We start from the raw sequence: 22973 nt of genomic DNA on the forward strand, positions 1-22973 counted from the left end.
GCCGATGCTGAAAATTTATTACAAATTGTGGTGTCAGTAAGTTGGAAAGGAGCATTGGGAAAAGAAAATTGGTTCTTCTCAGGACCAACATATTATAGAAAGAAAGAGTTAAATGCGAAAATGGACTGTTTAGGTGGCATCGGTTTTGGCGTTGTAACTTGGTTGCTGTTAGTGATTCCATCCACTAAAATTCACTACATCATCTCCCTCCGACGCGCTATCAAATTCGCTATTTACGATTGAGTTTTGCACTTTAAAGAAAGTTTATTTTAGATAGTCGGATCAACCTTCGTTTGTATAAAATCAATGAAGACGCCACCTCAGTGGAAACTATTTACAGCAACCACCCATCGGTGAACGTCGCTCGGACAGACAGATGCCGAAAGATAATGTTTTGTAATATGAAGAAACTTCGTCTTGAGTCAAATTTCTGTTGTCATTCCTCGCAACAATACGCATCTTAGATAAACAACCAACATTCAGAATCTACCGAGAAAGTTTCATTGGATTCTTAGAATTTGTCATTCTCCGAACGGTCCGTTGTCTGTGGAATCCCGATCGAAATGACTAGCGCGCGCCGAAAAGCAGCTTTCTTATATCTAATGATGTAAATCCATTAGCCCCGCACCTTCATTAATCGTTATAAGTGCACATTATATTTACACCCATATCAGCTCACAAAGGGGCGGGGCTTACGGGCTTAATTTATTAAATACAAGCAAGCTGCTGTTCGGCACGCGCGAGCCATTTTGATCGGGATTCCACAGAGAGCGGATCGACATTCGATGCAGCGGAGCGGACAAAGCAGCACGAAGTGGGTGATAGTGTGACAATGCTGCACATTTATTTCAACCTTTGGAGGCTTAGCGAAATATCATCAAGTGGCGGTCGGACAAGGTGTCGACAAGCGATTGGATGCAGTTAGTTATTGGAATGGGAATTGGGAAAAGTAGCGTGGTTGCTGTTAGTGATCCCATCCATTCAAATTTACTGCATTATCTCTTTGAAGAAAGGTTTAGTGTTGAACTTAATTTTAAAATTAAAAAAACACTTTAATAAAGAATTAAAAAAAAATCTTTGAAGAAAGATTATTTCGGATAGTCGGATCAACCTTCTTTTGTATGAAGACCTTTTTGGAGGACACCGTCCTCAAAAATGGCCGAAATAAAGGAGAAATAAGCAGAATCAGAAGTGGCGTGAAACCAAACGCAAATATATTTATTTGCAAAGTTTGGTTTTCGCCCGCGATGTAAGCGTACCTGGCAAAGTAAGGATTGTGATGTCCCCGACTGAAAGCCAGTCGAGTGACTTCAGCGGCCGATGAGTCATGTTAATTCCACGGTTAGAGACTCAAATTCCATCCAACTGGTTACAATTATTCGACTTCTTGATTCAGTTGGCCTCCGAGCAGTTTGCTCAATGTTAATAAAACGACAAAAATTATTATGGCTAATACTATCAATTTCGAATAGCTACGTAGTCCTACGTCACCTTTGCGCACAGCCCGATTGGGCTGCACCTTTGAGTTTTTTTTTCCAAAACTTCGTAAAAATTTCTGCATTTCTTCCAGAAATTTCTGCACTGATTCCTTAGGAGATTTTCCACAGAAATTCCCGGAGAGAAATCTGTAAGAATTTCATCTAAAATTCGTTTAGAAACCTATTCAAGTTTCGACAAGTTTTTGGTTCGAGGACTGCCACTGTGTGGCGTTAAAAAACAGTACCACATAGAAGTAATGCGGAGACACGTCACACTTTCAATATCTAGCAATCTTCTTAGCAGAGGTACTAACTCTAGTGTTGACGAAGAACGATGCTACATCGAAGGGGAACGACACAAAACCTATTTGTGCCCTTGCATCTATTGCAATGGAATTGCAACCAATCGATAGGTTGTGTGCCATATGGTCGTCCGCGCTATCATCACGATCAAGTACCTAGGAGGTCGCGCAAATGCTATCTTGCTCGCTGGTGAAAAAGGAACAAATCACTGAGTAATTAATGCTGAATATTTAAATAGGTACAATTGTAAGTGATTTGAGAATCTTTTTTTTAGGTCACTAACTCTACACATTTACGCCTTTAAAAAACGTCTTTATGTACAGGATGGAATGAAATTTAGATGACCTCTTGAGCATATTACTTGATTGTGTTTCCTTTCTAATTTTTTGGTCAGCAGTCTACCATAGATCACAAGACTAATTTGCTCAGTCAAGCATTCAAGATGATTGATATGTGATCTCTTGTTTGCATATACCAAACAGTCTTGCACAAGGCCTATGAATTACATCGCATACGCAATGTAGAGCGTACCTTTGGGGTTCATTACTTCATCGATGCCGGTCACCGGGACCGCCAGCCTCCCGGTTATTTGCGAAGTAGTTAAAATCTAGTTGCTTAACTGTGCTGGTTTTTTTTCATCCTAGCCTGAGGAAGAAACCATGTTCACTACTTTGGCGGATCAAATCATCTTGAGAAAAGGCTCACCTTTGCAGTTTATTACAGATACAGTTGCTAGGCAACTGGATCATTTGGCTCAAAAGGGCTGTCATTAGGTGCCAGCCCTTATTCGGTTCGAGCCCTCGTTTTTCATTCCGCGGAAAGCACCTGAAATGAAAACAGTTCATTGATCCACAGAGCAAGAACTGACCTAGAAGCACACCCTAACCCTTGGTACCTGCAATGCGAGTTGATTTGTCTACGATGGAATGCTTTGGGTCGAGGCTTATCTATTTGCAACAATCGATTGTTGGAGGCTTCGGTGCCTTCGTTAGTCGTGCTTATTGCCTTCAAGGGTTGGGCGTGGCGGCAAGAGACATTTGCACTCCGAATCCGAATACAGTACAAGGGCGTAGTCAGAGATGGCAGAGGGACGATGGGCTTCTTCTTCCTGCCTTTCGACTTTTGTCACGTAATGGAGCACTGAATGACATGAGGGTTCAGAAAATGTATCCAATTCAGGAAAGTTATCAACGAAACTGGTCAGATTAACGATTCAGATAATATTCATAGTGCGAGGAGTAGCTTACAGTCGTTCACAATTATATTTCTCATCTCCGATCATACTCTATATAGGAGTAATCAAGCGTGACATTTACACTGATTTACTTACAGCTTAGTCAATATTTGAACCTGTCGGATAACAAATTGTCCGAGACACAATTTCTCATATTGCTGCCGCTGCTGCCACACCTCACAGCATCTGACCAAACAGGCAATAAATCGTAAAATCATTCGCGGAGAATAAGGTCACACATATTCTCTTTCGCTCTATTCTAAACCCCAAGCACAATGCAATGCACATGAAATGTGGGGTCTCATGCTTCTCACAACAACCCCCCGGCTTCGTAGCACCGTCATCCCGAGCAGTAATGCGGGGACGTATCGGGCGCTGTGGTTTTTTCGACCGAGTGACCCACCTAATAGCAATACCAATAATGGGACTGTCAGGTGGAGCTTTGTGTGTGGTACAAAAACCGCAATTGTCATAAATTTCCGCTCAAATCTGCACTTGTCAGGAGGGCAGCGGCAATCGCTGCTGCCGGGTCGTTAGCGTTACTCGCAAGTAGTCGCAATTCTTTCTGCAGTTGGTATCCGTAATAACAGAGCGCGCTGTGTACAATAGCAGACTGAGTCGCGGCCGCTTTGAAAGCACTTACTTTCAATGCCAATGAAAAAGCATCTAAATCAGTTAACCTATGGATTAGATTTGATTATTTCGAAAACATCTAATAAAGTTTATTGACATATGGTTGGTTAATTTAATGCTTGCATTAGAATTTTGTAATTATTTATGGATTTGTATAGTGTATTATAGGCCTTATATGTTTTATGTCGATGGTATAAAGAGAGCACTCCCAAAGAATCAGCATAGTTGGTTGATGCAGCCGAGGCGGTGGGTGGTGATCTTTTCCCATCGTCGTCGAACATGCATCGTTAAATGAAAATCCTTCAACAACGCAGGAAAAGACGCGACAAACGGATCCACGTGTATGACCTTAAGTCTCGCAACTATATTCAGCGTATATAAACCAGGTGGTCGGTTTATTGTCAGATTTATTGTCGGCTTTTGACAAAGAACAAAAATGCATTTATGCATCTTTTTCGTCGTGGTTCAATTTAAGACCAACTGTATGAAATGTAACATTCCGGGAAATTTGAATAAGAAGCTTGTTCAAAAACTTTCACCCCGCGCTGGTCTATAATTTCTCACTCCAATTCAAATTTGTAGGAGTTATTAGGAAGAGTTACATATTTATTCAATGCCTTATTAATTGTTGGACAAATTTCTCGGTTCGTATACGCCTCACAAAAAGACGTTTTTACTTCGATTAATCTATTAATTGTTGTGATAATCGATTAATTTTGAATCGATTACCTTCCAACGGATTATCGATTCAATAATCGTCAAGAACCGAGAGTAATCGATTAGTAACTAATCGATTAATCGAAATTTTACGACATCTCAAGTCACTACAGGCATTAGCATTTTTCGGGTACATTTTATGATACTTTCCGTTGGTACAGCCAATTAGAAGAATATTTATTATCGAATGCATTGTTTGTCCTACTCTCATAAATAAGAGTGGTTAATCACAACACAGTGTTGCCAGTGTCTTCAACACTTCTTGACCCGAAACGCTATAGAATGTCATCTGCCTCAGCTTTACTTCTTTGTTGCACGTCCAGCACTGCACGTCGTACGATCACGGAGATATTGTGTCCTCGGGCCGTTGCGCATATCCTTCTCTAACAATATCACCAAATCTCCCACTTGCGGACTCGGAGAAATGATCGACCTTCAGCCTTGCCCGACATATCTTCTCTGTCTCCAAGAACAAGCTTCTTGCCCGAACAACGCCGTAGGAACTAGAGTGAATAACGTGGTTTTGCGTAACAGTCTTTTGTTCTTCTGAATCGAGAGAGATGAAGGTCAGTGACCACGAGTTTATTTTTATGTAAGCATCGGCGAATAGCGATAATTGTGAGCAGGGTTTTGTCATATGGGTCCTTTGAGCTGGTTCATGATCCAAGAGGTCTCACTACTCCCTTTGCTCTTCTCACTTTTAACAGCGAGAAATGATAAATGAGGAGTGAGAAGTGAGACGTCTCACTTTCACTCTTCATTTTTCTCTTCTCACTGTGAAAAGTGAGAACCGCTTAATGAGTAGTGAGACGTCTACCCACTTCGCACTACTCACTTTTTACAGTGAGAAGTGAGAAATGGGAAGTGAGAAAAGAGACGTCTCTCTTCGCACTCGTCATTTCTCACTTCTCGCTGTCAAAAGTGAGAAGCGCGAAGTGAGTAGTGAGACGTCTCTCTCTTTACCGTGAGAAGAGAAAAATGAACAGTGAGAAGCGAGACGTCTCACTCCGTCATTTCGAAACGTCTATCTTCTCAGAAACGTCTATCTTCTCATTTCTAATTTCTCACTTTTTAAATGAACTATTCGGCTAAATGACCTATTCGAAAAAGTCTTATTCGGCCAAATGACCCTTTCGACCAAACGACTCTTTCGATCAAATGACCCTTCCGGTCTAATGACCCGTTCGGCCAAATGACCCTTTCGGCCACCTGACCCTTTCGGCTAAATGATCCTTTCGGCCAAATGATCCTTTCGGACAAACGACCCTTTCGGCCAAATGACACATTCGGCCAAACGACCATTTCGGCCAAACGACCCTTTCGGCCAAAAGACCTTTTCGGCCAAATGACCCATTCGGCTAAACGACCTTTTCTATCAAACGACCCTTTCGGCCAAATGACCCTTTCGGTCCAATGACCCTTTCGGCCAAACGACCCATTCGGCCAAATAACCCTTTCGACCAAATGACTTTCGGCCTACTGGTTTGTTCGGCCTACTAGTTTGTTCGGCCTAGTGGCATTCGGCCGCTCGGCATTTGGTCGCCCCGAATGCTTGTCCATCGAAACATCGATTTGTGGATCACGATCGATGGACAACAGGCTTACATTGTTTACAAGGGACAGATTGTGTCTTGTAAATACTGCCAAGAGCAAGCGCATACTGGCACATCGTGTGTCCAGAACAAAAAGTTGCTAGTCCAGAAGAGCAATGCGAACGTGGCGAAGTAAGCTGGGCCACGACAACCACCGAAGAAGACGAACGTTGAAAAACCTCCGAGCACCAAACCGTTCTGTCGCTCCACCCCCAGCATCGCTGGAGGCGTTCCTCGATCTGCCACAGCCGTCGAGTCAGACCGAACTGTCCGGCTCAAAAAACCCAACTGCTGATCCAATTGCACGAAGAATGTCTCCCAGTTCGTTACAAACCGCACACAACCACAGACCGCTGAAGTGGTCTTGGTTGACAGCAAACGCGATGCGATCGAAAGATCGAACCGTCGGCAACGATGCGGACGAATCGTCCACATCGACGAGAATTAGCCAAAGCCGGGGGCGCCCGCCCGGCAAGAAACAACAATGCCACAACGGTGACGTTGCCATCAACATCGGCACGATCACGAACTCCACAAAACTGAACGCACTCCGAGCCTTCATAGCCAAACCTCGTCTGCAGGAAGTCGAGAACGAACAGCTTTCCTTCCCTGTGCACGACACGACGATCTGCAACGTCTACGCTCCCTCCGGCACTGCACAGCGCGCTGCTAGAGAGGAGTTCTTCAATGGCACGCTTGCCTATTATCTCCGCCACCACACCGAGAACGTCATCGTAGCTGTCGATTTCAATTGCGTACTGCGTGCGTGCGATTCGTCTAGCCCGAACACCAGTCCGTCCCTCAAAACAGCTGTACAGCAGCTACAGCTACATGATGTGTGGGACAAGTTGTGTCCACGTGATGCCGGTTTTACCTATGTCTGTCGAAACGCACGATCTCGACTCGATCAGATCTATGTGAGCCGTGGTCTTCGCGACAAACTACAGTCGGCCTACACGCGTGTTTGTTGTTTTACAGATCACAAAGCGCTAACGTTCAGACTCTGTCTTCCTCCATTGGGACACGAGCCCGGGCGCGGCTTCTGGGCCCTTCGACCGCATCTTCTAACCGTGGCAATATTGGACGCAGAAACTACGCGTCGTGTATTCAATGGTGGCTGTCGTACGCTAAGCCAAAAATCAAATCTTTTTTCAAGTGGAAATCTCGTGCCGTCTACGAGGAATTCCACGATACGCAACAGCACCTCTATGCGCAACTACGGCTAGCGTACGACGGCTATTATCAGCAGTCATAAATGATCATGCTTATGAATGAAGCACTCAACGCCAATCTCCCCCAAGCAGGGATTGAATCCTAAAGAGAAAGAGCAAGTCTCTCACTTATCATCTCTGTATACATATATGATATGTAGCATACCGCGAGAAACTTTTTTTCGCAAGCTGTCATGATAGAGAACTGATTCGGGATGTTATACCCCATGATAAATTTCTTGTACAGAGCTCCAAATTTGGGGAGCACTTGCTCTGATGATGCATTTCAACTTGTTCTACACAACTGTGCAGTAACCAATACGAAAGGAGCGAAAACAAAGCGCAAATCAACATTTTTCTGTGGGGGCTGCCTATCCGATTCTGTTTTTTGCACTTGTATACAAGTTTGATAAATTTGTTATCATGGCTTGTTGTGATTCGGAACAGTTTTAGCCTCTCTTTTATCGTTGTTCGTTATCTATTGAGGGCGATTTCTCCAAACCCTGCCCCATGCCTTCGTGGAGGGCGTCATCATGTTAGTTAAGAAGAAGGGGAGTGTTTTTTAAGGTCTATTCGGGCAATGATAGAACTATCAGCTCTCGAAGTTTTGGAATAAAATAATTTTGAGTGCTTATCCAATTTTGTTCTATGAATGAAAAAGCGCATTCTCCGTTTTGAAAAAGAGCTATTTGGATAGGCATGCAGACCTTCAGGCTTAAACTACAGGAATTTCTTGGGTGAACTGTAATGGAAAAATTGTTGAACGCTCATCCAATTCAATTCTATGGACCTCAATCTAGTCTAGTCTACACAATTCTAGGGATTACAATAAGCGAATACCAGAAAGCAATTAGCTCTCAAGGTGCTCAAGGCCTTTACTCCAGGCAGTTCTTGTATGAACTGGACTTCGTGTATTTTTCCTATATCGGTACCCGAGTAGACGAAAATAGCTCAATAATAACAAATGTTGATAAGATAGCAAAATGAGATATGACTCTGATTGATATAAGAGTTAAAAGATCAGACGACAATATCAATATATTGCACTAAAATATCACGAGGAGATCAAGTTATGCTATTTGTAATAAGTGATCAATATCATGTGCCATTAGTTTAATCTTATCCATAGCATTTTTTTTTACCATTTCATTTATTTGGAAGGCTCTGTCATGTGTGACACTTTGCGGAGCCGCAATTCTCAAGTATGATATCAATACAATGTATATCATCTTATCATTAACAGTTACGTCTACATTAAAGCGTCTACATCAATTCTATCGTTACACTCGTTAACAAAGCCGATGTACTTCACAAACAAGCGGAGAATTTCCACTCGCGTAGCTATTCCAATTCCTGACAAAACAGGTCTCGTGAGGTCCTCGAACGACAGTCGCCTCCAACCATTCGTGTAGCCGGCTAGCCTCTGCTGTAGGACCGTCCAGGCCGGGCCGACACGAGAGCAGCTACAGAACTTGTGCTCGAGCGTTTCAGTTGCCTGTATGTCACAGTGTTGACAGTTCTCGTCCGCCACCCGTTGCATCACGTGCAGAAGCTTCCGATGCTCTATTTTCCCATTCACCAGCAGGTAAAGTTGGGATCGCTGCGATGAGGAAAGCTCTTTCATCCCAATATTTCGCAACGCGCGTGAACAGTCAAGCGCTGGACTGTTTCGTTCCACCTCTGGCAGTTCGCTGTGCTGGACGAAGTGCCGGTGGATCAGATCGGTGGAGGGGTTTTGCTGGATATGCTGGGGAATTTGGGATAAATTTGATAGGATTGATTTTAGGTTAGGATTGTCTATTGAAATTGCGGGGCGAGGAATTGCATGTAAAAGAAGGGATTTATAGTAGGGAATGGATTCGATCTCTTGCAGATGTCGATTGGTAGGCTGCGACTTTTCAGCGCCAACACGTGCAAATTCAAGCCACCGTTGTCTTTTTCCGAACTAGCTGCATGATCGGAACGCGCGCGAGCATTCCTCTCCACAGAAACGTCCCCATCGTAGCTGTGATTTTCGCCGGGTGAACACCAAGCGGAGGCAGCACAGATGAAAGGTACCACAGCTTCGACGTTCCGAATGTATTTAGCATTATCACCCGCTGGTGCAGATTCAGCCTGCGCAAGGACTGCAACCACATTTTCTGTGAGAACTTGCCCGCCAGCGCATCCCAGTTGAGTGTGGTCATCGGCCTTATCGAGTTGGCGAAGGTAACACCCAGAATCTTGACTACGTTGGTTGTTTGTAACCACTGGGTACCAATTTCATTACCTTCGAAAAAGCCAACATTCACTGCAACCGTTTTTCGCAAATTCAATTTTGCGCCGGCGGCAAGCCCAAAGCGACAAAATATTTCATTCATCGCTTCTATTTGCCACGATGGCGTCACAACCACGCTGATGTCGTTGGCGTAGGCAACGAGCAGATCATTCCCACATACTTGCTCAAGCCTACACACCAGTGGGTGAAGATAAAGCACGAACAGGTGCATGGACAGTGAGACGCCTTGCCGCACCGACCGTGCGATCTCGAACGATCGAGAGAGGTGCCCATTGATAAGCAGCCGGGATGTGGACCGACTGGATATATGCGAGAGAAGAGAAATGAGTTCCCCGTTGAACCCAGGTGGGTGGCACGCCGCCATGTTTTTGCAGCCAGCATCTCAGGGTAAAATTCATTATAGTATGTGTTTTGTTTACAAGCATCACATTTGATTCTCATCAGGATACAGAATTGTCAGTGGGATACGGTCGCGTAATGTTGGCTGCAAAACAAACCTATTGTGTGAGATAGGGATGCCACCGGGCTGGTTGAACCCGAGCGACCGCATGGTTTCGAAGAGGAACGAGTGCCGCACCCGAGCTTACCGGCGCGACGGTGGTGACGGAGATTGGCGATCCGATCTTTCAGAGCGAGAGTGGCCTGAAAGATGTTTCGCTCTGCGTTTGAACATTTCTGTCCGTTGCTTAGGACGCGATGGGCCTCCATAACGCGTTCCATCCTGTTTTTCAGGATGCGGGAAAGCAATTTATAATCGCTGTTGAGCAGCGATATGGGCCGGTACGTTTGGGCTGTGTTGTCACTCCCCTTCTTCTTTGTTAGTTAAGATTTTGTTTTAAGGCTCAAATTACCGTCATCCAGTCATTGACGAGCCTCCGAGCCTTCCGAGCCTCTTGGAAGGAGGCTTCCGAGCCTCTTGGAAGGAGGGTTCCGAGCCTCTTGGAAGGAGGCTTCCGAGCCTCTTGGAAGGAGGCTTCCGAGCCCCTTGGAAGGAGGCTTCCGAGCCTCTTGGAAGGAGGCTTCCGAGCCTCTTGGAAGGAGGCTTCCGAGCCTCTTGAAAGGAGGCTTCCGAGCCTCTTGGAAGGAGGCTTCCGAGCCTCTTGGAAGGAGGCTTCCGAGCCTCTTGGAAGGAGGCTTCTGAGCCTCTTGGAAGGAGGCTTCTGAGCCTCTTGGAAGGAGGCTTCGAGGCCTCTTGGAAGGAGGCTTCTGAGCCTCTCTTGGAAGGAGGCTTCCTGAGCCTCTTGGAAGGAGGCTTCTGAGCCTCTTGGAAGGAGGCTTCCGAGCCTCTTGGAAGGAGGCCTGAGCCTCTTGGAAGGAGGCTTCCTGAGCCTCTTGGAAGGAGGCCTGAGCCTCTTGGAAGGAGGCTTCTGAGCCTCTTGGAAGGAGGCTTCCGAGGCCTCTTGAAAGGAGGCTTGAGGCCTCTTGAAGGAGGCTTCTGAGCCTCTTGGAAGGAGGCTTCTGAGCCTCTTGGAAGGAGGCTTCCAGGCCTCTTGGAAGGAGGCTTCCGAGCCTCTTGGAAGGAGGCTTCCGAGCCTCTTGGAAGGAGGCTTCCTGAGCCTCTTGGAAGGAGGCTTCCAGGCCTCTTGAAGGAGGCTCTGAGCCTCTTGGAAGGAGGCTTCCTGAGCCTCTTGGAAGGAGGCCTCCGTGCCTCTTGGAAGGAGGCTCTGAGCCTCTTGGAAGGAGGCTCTGAGCTCTTGGAAGGAGGCTTCCAGGCCTCTTGGAAGGAGGCTCTGAGCCTCTTGGAAGGAGGCTTCTGAGCCTCTTGGAAGGAGGCTCTCCGAGCTGCTTGGAAGGAGGCTTCTGAGCCTCTTGGAAGGAGGCTTCTGAGCCTCTTGGAAGGAGGCTGAGCCTCTTGGAAGGAGGCTTGAGCCTCTTGGAAGGAGGCTCTGAGGCCTCTTGGAAGGAGGCTTGAGCCTCTTGGAAGGAGGCTTCTGAGCCTCTTGGAAGGAGGCCTGAGCCTCTTGGAAGGAGGCTTCCTGAGCCTCTTGGAAGGAGGCTTCTGAGCCTCTTGGAAGGAGGCTTCCAGCCTCTTGGAAGGAGGCTCTGAGCCTCTTGGAAGGAGGCTTCCGAGCTTCTTGGAAGGAGGCTTCCTGAGCCTCTTGGAAGGAGGCTGAGCCTCTTGGAAGGAGGCTTTGAGCCTCTTGGAAGGAGGCTTCCGAACCTCTTGGAAGGAGGCTTCCGAGCCTCTTGGAAGGAGGCTTCCGAACCTCTTGGAAGGAGGCTTCCAAACCTCTTGGAAGGAGGCTTCCGAGCCTCTTGGAAGGAGGCTTCCGAGCCTCTTAGAAGGAGGCTTCCGAGCCTCTTGGAAGGAGGCTTCCGAGCCTCTTAGAAGGAGGCTTCCGAGCCTCTTGGAAGGAGACTTCCGAGCGTCTTGGAAGGACGCTTCCGAGCGTCTTGGAAGGAGACTTCCGGGCCTCTTGTAAGGAGGCTTCCGAGCCTCTTGGAAGGAGGCTTTCGAGCCTCTTGGAAGGAGGCTTCCGAGCCTCTTGGAAGGAGGCTTCCGAGCCTCTTGGAAGGAGGCTTCCGAGCCTCTTAGAAGGAGGCTTCCGAGCCTCTTGGAAGGAGGCTTCCGAGCCTCTTAGAAGGAGGCCTGAGCCTCTTGGAAGGAGGCTCTGAGCCTCTTGGAAGGAGACTCTGAGGCGTCTTGGAAGGAGGCTTCCGAGCGTCTTGGAAGGAGACTTCCGGGCCTCTTGTAAGGAGGCTTCCGAGCCTCTTGGAAGGAGGCTTTCGAGCCTCTTGGAAGGAGGCTTCCGAGCCTCTTGGAAGGAGGCTTCCGAACTTCTTGAAAGCAGGCTTCCGAACTTCTTGAAAGCAGGCTTCCGAACTTCTTGAAAGCAGGCTCTAGCAAAGAAGCAACTGAACTTTTCGGACAAAGCCCTCACGTCTCTTAAATCACGGCTTCCGATCCTTTAGACTCTAGATTTTAGTTCAGAACCATATTCTTAACATTTTATTCAACATTTATTTTGTAGATTAATTATGTAGATTAAATATTTTTAAAATATGTTCATTCAACGTTTTGATTGGAACTCTAATACATCCGCCATTACGCATTTTTATCCGAAGTACCCCCTGAGGCCAGTGAAGGTACCCCCAGGGGTACATGTACCCCAGGTTGAGAACCGCTGCCTTACATCATCAGCTCCTGGCGAAGGTTCATTCGTTCGGATTGCGAAGATTTGATTCCTCTGTATGGCTTCGGCGAAGGACCCTTCCATCCAGTGCTGATAAAATTCCTCTCATTCATTTGAAAGCTAAATAGTAAAGCCATTTTCTGCCCCTTTCATTTTCCATACCATCTCAATTGATCGGTGCCTCTTTTCAATTGTAAAATTCTATTCTGTCAATTGAGATACACGTATTTCGAATGAGTTGATTCAAAAGTAAAAGATTTGCTAATGTCGCTTCAAATCGCGTGATCCACATCTACATGGCCGGCATAATAAAGTGCCCACTTGCTGTTTTTCATACAAAATGGTCAACTTTGGAGCTCTAGATCTTGGGTTCCCGTGAACCAATTTGGCTGAAAATTTTACCAGAGCTCAGATATAACTTGAATTTTAACATATCTATGTTTCGAGCATATTGACTCACAGGGTTAAAATTATTGCGGTAATACCAACGTGAATTTTTGGCAAAAATTGTTTTTCAAATACCTCGAAAACTACATCTCTAAGTGTACAGGTATATATAGCAAACTTTTTTGTATTGGCAAAATACGCGTTTTTGCTGAATATGTCATCAGTCTACAACCTATAGAATTCAAGATATTTAAAAAATAAATTGGTCGAAACTTAGATATGTTAAAATTCAAGTTATATCTGAGCTCTGGTAAAATTTTCAGCCAAATCGGTTCACGGGAACCCGAGATCTAGAGCTCCAAAGTTGACCATTTTGTATGAAAAACGGCAAGTGGGCACTTTATTATGCCGGCCAGTGTAGTTTGCCACGGCCTGGGAACCAAAGTCCCGGTACTTAAGGACACTCCTCACGGAATCCAAATTTGAAAGTACTCGCGTTTTCAAGGGCACACCACCCAATACGGAAGCAACGCACAACTGTAATTGTTATTTTTTTCAACTTGCGTAGCCAGCGCCGTAGCGTGCGGTTGGCCAAGTTGACCCCCGCCAAGGGCACCAGCCTTCAGGAGGCGCCAAAATCTTTGAGGCCCCGTACACGATCCGACATGTGGTACAACTTTGACTCCGGCCCATTTGCTCCTATGTGCGTCGTAAAATTTGTCCACAGTCGGTCCGACTTAACTCCGACCGAAGCAAACTTCCTGGGGGCGGAGGCAAAGTTGTACAACATGCAGGAGCGTGTATGCCACCACCCCCCCCCCCCCCAAGAAATAATTTCTTAAATCTATTCATTTTTTTGTATTGTTGATCGAAATCAAAAACATTTCGAAATCAAAACAATTGAATATTACAAAAATAATCAAAGTAGGTACCGTTTTGGCTCAAATTCCGAACATGACTCATATTCCGAACATTGGCGTTTTAGCACCCTAAAACTAAGAATTTCCTCGGATTTTTGTACGGAGGACCAAGAATGCAAAAGAATTCAGGATCATATAGACAAAACTACGCGAATATGGTTCAAATTAACTTTTAAATGCGAGTGTTTGGATTATGAGTCATGTATGGAATTTGAGTCAAAACGGTACCCCATCTAAAGGCGGCCTTGGGCGTTAACCAGTTCACTATCTGTCATATTGACAAATGTTTGTCAAGTTTATCCGGACATCTACCAGACTGATGGATTTCAGGCTGACTAAACAAATATTTGTCATCATGAGAAACAGTGTACTGAGGGCTTTAGAGTTAATGTCTAGCACTGATCATTACGGATGTTCGTTCTTCTATTTTGGATTTAAATGACCTATGAACTCGAAGGTCGGTTCACTAATCTATTTCAAACGTTCGTTTTTCACCAAGGTTTGCAAAATCAATAAATGTTTGGTAGATTGCCTTGTCTTTTGGTCCTTTACTGTCGAAACAGATGTCAAAGCATCAGAAAAGAAAGAGAAGTCTGAAGGAAACAGCAAACAGCACGTGGCAGATTGGTTGTTTTGACAGATTTTACTGTGAAAACGGGTGTGAAGGTGAAAAACGGCGATTATTCACCTGTTTAAGGAACGACTGTTTCGAACGGTCAGGTCCAATTGGGAAATCAACGTACAATAATATTAATCAAATTGAGAGTTTTTTCTTCGCTCTCCTACTTCCGATAGCGTTTCCGTTAATCGACCAAACCGTTTGAGAGTTGGTCAATAACTCAACTATGTGCACAAGTGCCTTCTAACCACTTAAGTTCAACACCGAAACACCAATCCAAAACTGGATATTCTTTGATCCGAAAAGATCCGATGGTCATCCAACAACCAACCCACCTAATAAGTGATTAGACTTGAACCATCGTTCAATTCACTCTAGCTTTGGTTCCAATTGACCTAACTATGTCTTCAAACCACCGACCAAGCCATGTCAGATTTAGATTTTTTTATCCGACTAGATCCGATAGCGATTCGGAACATCAATCAACCAGCTCCAGATCTGAATTTCATTTAGCTAACTAGGTCCATTCCGACCTCCAAACAATCCACTTTCAAGTAGGTTTTTCAAAATGCGAATTTGGCAAGTTTTTAGTTTGGCCAACCATCGTCAGAAGTCTGACTCAGAACCACTCTAGTGTTAGATTTTCCTCGATCTGAATAGGTCCGATAGTGATTACGAGCATTAAGAGTTGGATTTATTTGACCCAACGAGATCTAGCAGTGCATGGGTTCTGGGAAAAATCTGTTTCTTTGATTCGCATAAGCTTTTTTTTGTTCAAATTTCTAGTACTTAAACGAGTACAACAAAACGAGCATTACTTACTGCATTATTAATTTTTTAACATAGACAGAAACCATAAAGAAAATTTTCATTTAGTGCGAAACGCAATGACTAATAATTTGAACCCCCCTCCGCACTGTTTGTTTTAAACATCTATAATGTTTATATAATTTTAAAAGCTGCTAAAACCCTTGATGTACTTCAGAAACGGCCGTAAAGAAGTTTAAATATTTTTTTATGAACTTCCAACCCGTCTCTGCAAAGTTCCTCAAATTAATTGCTTCAAAAAGTATCGCAAGAATAAAAAAATAGGTTTTTTCTTCAATCCACATGGACATTGCAATGACTTCTCATCTTACTTCTTTTTGGAAAGATTCAAATTGTTCTCCAAATGTAAAATTGCATTTTATTTCCCTTAGTAAATACAGGCGCCCAACAAAAGGTTTCGCCAAGGGCTCTGGCCGTAGCATACAAGGTTAAAGTCATATATGATATATCCTATTCCAAGAACTTTTCCCAGTAGCTAGATTTGATATGGGGTATGATACTATAAGTTAGTGTTGAGTTAGTTTGTTGTAATAACTTTGTCTAACAGGACATAACAGTAAATATGTAATCTGAGGTTTGAGAGGAATTTTGCTGCTCAAATGACAAATGTCAAATGACACGCAGATGACGTTTTACAACACTAATTGGGATCACTTTTGAAGATTTTTTTGAAGAATGATGGTGGATAGCACAAATTGATTAAAATAACAGTTTCAGAGTGAGGCGGCTCACAACAGGGAACTAAGGATAAAATTACAAGGTAGACCATGATGAACTAAGCTCGATTCCCGCTCAGCTAAACTAACGCAAATTGACAATTAATGTGCCGATTTTCTATTGCGAAAATTATTCAGTGCTCAATTCATTCACAGCCACACTTACGTTTTGACCTTCCGTTTTGTAATATACACCTCCCCTTTTTCAATAGAATCTCACAATTAAACAAAATCGACTATTAGTGCGTTTAAAGTGCAATTCATTCGCCAACCGAAGGTGAACGTAATCGAATGATAAGCCGAACAGTTAACACAAGTGCTACCGAAGCCCAATGCTTCTCGAATGGTGGTGATATTGATCGTGCTTCCATGTGCACCGTCTCCGCCATCACCGTATTCACCGCCCGCGTTTCAGAATGCCGACCGGACGGCCCCAAGCCGTCTTCACCATCAATCCACCCAAAGAAAGCCCGAGTTTGAACCCACCCGCACGCATCGGATCATCAGTGCTGCGACCGCCGCTGCGGTACGATCACCCTACCGGCGATCGGATGACAGTGCGGTGTCCTATGCCCGGTTAAGGTACACCCCGTGGACGCCGTCTTCGACGGTGTCGCCATCGCAGCGCATCGATGGCAACAATAACAACACGTCCACCACCTACCAGCGGTGGAAACGATCACTGCCCGAACGCCAAAGTCACAAACGCAAACAATGGAAACGATCGGTAGTAGGAGGAACTAACATTAGCAATAGTAACGACAACAACAGCAGCAGCAGCAATCGACATCGGTTGCCGAACAATAGCAATAGTTTTCATCCCAATAACCTTCGGTACACGTCGAGAGTAATCATTTCCGATGATTTTCCACAGGTGGACATCAAGTCGGACGATAACGAGGTGGAGCCAATCAGTCGGGAAGGTGAGTGAGATTTTTTTTAAACCAGATTTATTGCATTTCAGTCTTACAGTATGGTTTTTGTCTAGGTAAAGAGTTTTTTTTATCATCTCAGTACCCGATCAATAATGCGTAACAAAATTAAAACAAGGGGAGCTATTTATTTCAAAAAAATATTTTAACAAAATGTGTTATAAATTTGGCTGGTTAGTTGTTAAAATAACAAAAATTATATCAAAAATCCAAACAAAATTAAATCAGAGGTTGATACCTTCATATCAACATTATAACAAACGTTGATATAGTTATATGGTACAAAAATCTTCTTTCATGGTAATTGCCTACATCACGGTTCAAAGTCTGGTACGTTACAACCACGGATTTCGATCTATAATGTAGGCAATTAACTTCGTTTCAGCTACTTATATCGAACATGGGATCATGTTATAGTGAAGGTGATAACCTTCACCTCCGATTTTTTCCGTGCGTCATCTCAGCGGTGTTGAAGCCATTCAAGGCCGTACATCAGACGGCTGGTGATGACGGCGTCTGCCACCTGGAGTCACAGTCACAGAGCTCGGTCGCTCCGAGTTCTTTTTCTGGAAATCATTTTCAGCATGTTCATTCTTACCTTGCAAACCTCCCGGCTCTTCCTGCAGTTTTCGCCGAAGGTGAGACAGCGGTCCACAGAAAATCCCAGTATCTTGACGGCATTCCTTGTCATACCATTCAGATTGATGGCCTGGAGTCGGTGGCCGGTTTCGCAGATGTGCACACACTTGGTGGCCGTCATGCTGAAGTCTGACACCACTTGGATACTCGGTTAACAGCCGTTTAGGGCTTTCTTCTGGTTGCCTCGATATTTTTTCCGACGGCGAGCAGCAAGATATCGTTGGCGTAAACCAACATAAAGATGTGCTTGGGAAAGTCGGCAAAGACGTCTTCCATCGCCACCAAGAACAGAGTGACGGCTATCACTGATCCCTGGGGTTTCCTCCTTCACAATCTTAGATGACTGGTTTCCGAGTAAGACTCTGAAAGAGCGGTCCAGTAAGATTTTTTTGACAAAATGGAGGAGGTTGCCGGTGACACCAAAACCCCGACTGTTGCGGAGTGATGTCCAGCGAGGCTAGCTCTGTGTGCTTACCCTGTATCCTGGCATCCTCCAGTATCTGGCTCATGGATGCAAGGTCTGCCTCCGTGCCACGCCCGGACCAGAAAGCGTGCTGCCAATCATCCACTCTACAATATGGCTTTCAGGTACTGTGTCAATCGCCGGTTGACCACCCGCTCCAAGATCTTCGACCCAGCGTTGGTGATCGCAATGGGGCGATAGCTTCCTGCCTCGTTTGCTGGGCCTTGGCTCTTCGGGATGGAAACGACAATGCTAGACTTCCACTCGGAGGGAAGCGTTCCGTCCGATCATTTCTTATATATCGCCTCCAGGAAGGCGAATTTTCCACCCGGGGGAAGGTTTTCAGGTGGAGTCCGGGTCAGCAGAATTTCCCTTTGTTTTTTAAGAGCGAAGTCCTGCTCGGCCATCGTGAAGGGGCAGTTTAAGGCGTTTCCGTCATCCGGTGGGATTTGAAAGCCAGCGATCTCCGAAGCTGATGCTGTATTCTTCTTCCGAAAGGCTGTTGGTGAAAGTGATCGGCTATCAGCAATCCACGTTGAATCTCGCTCAGTAACTCCGCCGATGGAGAGAGTATGTTACGGTTTATTTTTGTTCGTACAGTTCGTAATTGTGAAAGTGAGACTGTACCATTATATGTGACACTACGAATGTTCAGTGTCTGCATTCGAAATCGAAAGCCTGTAAGTAGGCAATTAAATTATAATGTGATGAAATGTTCCAGGCACAGACATCAAATTATTGATGCCTCATGGCATTTTTTTTTATGGTTGTGGAATTTTTATGAAAAATGTACTGCTTCTTCCTCGCCTCTTGCCCTGAAAGCATTTGATTCGCCTCCAAAGCTCCCTAGCGGTTTGATCTGGGTTGATGCCGTCGAGGAAGTCAGTCCAGGACTTCTCCTTTGCCTCGCGCAGGGTTTGACGACAGTCATTCCTGGCAGCCTGTTAGGAGACTCGGAGTTCCATGATCCGCGGATGGTTGGCTGGGAGATGTTCCTTCGCTTTTTTCAGAGCACAAAGGGCTTTGCGATGGGCCTTGACTGCTACCTCCGTACCGTTGCGTTGTTCCACCAATGTACGGCTTTTCGACCCGGGCTGGGGCTTGTCTTTGGGATGGTTTTTTCGGCAGCACTCAGGATGAGTTGGATATTTTGGAGATGGATGGTGGTGGGAGTAGGGATAGCTCGCGTTCGATGTCCCGCAGAAAACTGCCCCAGTCTGCCGGTCAGGTGATACTGGTTGGTGCGGTATCGAGGGCCAGGAGGATCGGCGTGTGGTCGCTACCTCTTTGGTCCCCATCAGCCTCCGCATGATGCTATTCGAGGCCATGGAAATGTCGATGGCCGACTCCGTGGACCCTCGGTGGAAGGTAGGAGTGAAGTTGCCTCCGACCCTAGTGGAGGGAGAAGTTGGGCTTTGTCCACGGCTGCGGCACTTGAACTTTGCGCTTGACTGTAGGAAGATGGCTTGCGTCCCGCGTCATCCGTTGAAGGAGCGTGTCGCGACCCAAGTACGCCAACTGCTATGCACTTGCTTCCCACGGCGTCCCTAGGAGAGATGGTTTGATCCGTTTTGGCAGGGATGGCTTCCGAGCACCGGGAGTAGTCCGCCAGTTCCGGTTGGGGTGTAGCGTCCGCACTGGCGGGGCACTGACTATTAGTATACCCGTCTGCAGCTTGGATTCTACTTTCCTGGGCATAGGGACGGTGGGTGTTGAGAGGGTTGATGGGTGGTGTATTCAGGTTGAGTAACATGTACTCTTGTGTGAGGCTCAGTTTGCACATTTCTGTTGCCAAGGATATTGGTAAGGTGGAGGATGGAGGAAAGAAGATTTCATGATCGTCATAACATGATTATAACATGATGAGTTATGATTATTTCTACCGAAAAAAAAAACGAGCAATGGGTAATGTTTTCAACATAACCGCGAGTAGACGTAGGACTTGTGTAAACGTAACGTATTTACATTTAACTTCTGACTTTTAAAACTATGTAGTTTGATTATAGTATTGATATTGGCAACGACAACGACAACAAATGTAGGGCATTCATAGATTTATTATTGATGGTAGTATTTGAAGTTTAAAAAATCTATTTATAAAATTTTCAAACTTGGGCAAAATGTGCTATTTTAGGGGAGCTGTTCCGTTTTCCAAACAAAGAAATACAGCACCAATTTTGTTACTTCTTTTTGCTATAAACATGCGCGCCTTCCGCTGAAAAAAAATTACAACAATAAAAAACAAGTCAAGGAGCAGTAACCCTACTAAAATAGAGGAGGTACTGCGAATACATCATCGAAAAATTATTTAATGTTTTGATTCCAAACTCCGAGTCTACGTCAAGTTTAATAATACAATTTCTCAGAGAATGAAAAACAAATAATAGGATAAAGTTTATTTAAATATTTTTCTGGAAATTATTGTTTGCGAACTTTTTAAAAACATTGACATGTAATACAGCGAAATTTTCTAATCTAAAATGGATATTAATACTATTGCTGATTGTGCATCTTTAATTGCTAATACCTTCTGCAAATAAATGAAAGTAATTATTTTAATCAAATTTTTATTTTCATCAGTATAGTTGATTTTTTTTGCTGGGGAATCCGAACTATTATAGTATATCCATGTTTTAATGTACGTCTCGTTTATTACCAAGCACAACTTAACATACGGTTAGTCATATGCTATGACTCGTACCCATCCCGGGATCATGTGGATTATGAAACCAAACACCTGGATGAGCAGACCAAATCTCTCTAATTTTATTCTTCATCATCCACCACCGCTGCCCTCGCTGCCTCAGCCATCATCGGTCTCTAGCCGTGGAACCCGAGCGATGGCGATGGGCGATTGCATCCATCGCAACCGACACCAATGCATCCGACCATCATCAAGCACAGAATGCGAAAAAAAATGCGCCCACTTCTTTCATGCATATTCGCAGACCCACCGGCAGTTCTACCGCTGGAGACTGCATGCTGTCGCTGTGTTGGTAAACAGCGATCGAACGAACGAAACGAAAAGAAAAATGCGCGAACAAAAAGCACGTCAGTACGCGCTGCTGTCACAAATTGTAATGACTCGCACACGGTAGTAGTAGTAGTAAAATTCTTCTTTATTTAAAACATGTTTTGTTCTACAATCATTTTTATACATGTACAGTGATCGGCCGGCTTGGCCCTCCAACTTCAATTTCAATTATTGTTATTATTATTATTATTATGCTATTACTTAATTTTTAAAATATAATGTATCATGACGGCCTTTAGGAGGCGCTGGTGTGTTTTTTAAAATTTGATAACCTAACTACTATGTACACTAATATTTACAATAAAAAAAATTTGATAACCTAGATTGGAACTAGCGCCCTAATTGGTGCCTGATCCGAATGCAAGCAACGGACCCTAAACTTTTCTTTACACTCATCAAAGCGTTCATGTAAGGTTTTTATTCCGGCCAGACGGTGGACCTCGGATGTTCTTGTCCTGGGAGAGGTGTGGAGGATCATCCTCAGGAATTTGTTTTGGACCCGTTGAAGTTTGAGGTGGTGGGTTTTAGCGCAGCTCTCCCAGACCGGCATGCCATATTCGATCACAGGGAGGATGATTTGCTTGTAGACAGCAAGCTTATTTTCAGGGACAATGACGACCGGCGGTTGATCAAAGGGTACAGTAGTTTCAACAAGACGTTACACTTTGTCACCGTTTTGTCAACCTGTTGCCTGAAAATAAGCTTGCTGTCGAGGGTCAAGCCAAGGTAGCCGGCCTCATTGGCCCATTCCACAGTCGTGCCATTGAGGATGATTTTACAGTCCCCAGGCGGAACAAGTTTAGGGGATTTGGAGTGGGGGAAAATGATGACCTGGGTCTTCGCCGCGTTGATACAGATCTTCCAGATGGTGAGGTACTCTGTCAGGGCATCCAGGCCTCGTTGGAGTTTTGCCACTAGCGCTCTGATCACTCTACCGTTGTAGACGATGGATGTGTCATCTGCGAACAGAGACAGAATGCCGCCTTCTGGAGGTTCTGGCATGTCGGAGGTGAACAGATTGAAAAGCAGGGGCCCGAGGATACTGCCCTGGGGAACGCCTGCGACGATGTTGTGCGCATTGGAACTCGCTCCGCTGATTGAGACCCGGAATGTCCTTGCCGACAGGTAATTGTTGATGATTTTCACCAGGTAGCTGGGAAGATTGTAGCGTTGTAGTTTGTACACCAGGCCATCATGCCATACATTGTCAAATGCCTTCTCGACATCGAGTAAGGCCATGGCGGATGTTTTCGAGACAAACTTGTTCCGTCTGAGGACGTTGGTAACTCGGGTCAGTTGGTGTACAGTTGACCGACCGCGTCGGAAACCAAACTGTTCCTCGAGCAAGATGTTGAGATTTTCGGCAGACTCAAGTAACCGATGATGAATAGCTTTTCGAATAGCTTGGATAACCCTGAGAGAAGGCTGATGGGTCGATAACTTTTGGGGGAGGAAGGATCCTTCCCAGGCTTCCGGATGGGGATGACTTTCGCTGACTTCCAGGACGATGGGAAGTAGCTAAGCCGGAGACAATGATTAAAGATCAGCGAGAGGTGCTCAAAGAACGGAGCACTCATGTGTTTGAGCTCGAGATTCAGGATGCTGTCGAAGCCTGGGGCCTTCATGTTCTTCGACGATTTGATATAGGCCGTCAATTCGTCTGTTGAGATCTCCAACTCCTCCGAGAAGTCGTTGGGAATCAAATGGATGTTGTTAGCATGCTCGTTGACGGCTGCTTCGTGTGGACTGACGATGTTCTGTCCAAGATTGTGTGAGCTGACGAAGTGACGACCTATTTCAGCGACCTTCTCTGCAGGAGTTATCAAGCGATCCTTAGAGCCATTATTGTCTAGTG

At 45.1% G+C, this 22973-nt stretch overlaps 1 protein-coding gene across 3 annotated transcripts in view; it reads left to right on the forward strand.

Annotated features, from left to right (window-relative positions):
- The window catches only part of LOC134206528 (uncharacterized), a 565921-nt gene that overhangs the window by 175340 nt on the left and 367608 nt on the right, over positions 1-22973 (forward strand). For 2 of the 3 annotated variants that reach the window (XM_062682251.1, XM_062682252.1), the window contains one exon: positions 16925-16973. In XM_062682251.1, coding sequence (XP_062538235.1) covers positions 16925-16973 — 49 coding nt within the window. Of the gene's footprint in view, positions 1-16262; positions 16974-22973 lie in introns of those variants that run through there. The other variant, XM_062682250.1, reaches the window with a different exon arrangement.

The sequence above is a fragment of the Armigeres subalbatus genome, chromosome 1 (genome assembly GCF_024139115.2).
Source record: "Armigeres subalbatus isolate Guangzhou_Male chromosome 1, GZ_Asu_2, whole genome shotgun sequence".
In the NCBI taxonomy this organism is placed as follows: Eukaryota; Metazoa; Arthropoda; class Insecta; order Diptera; family Culicidae; genus Armigeres; species Armigeres subalbatus.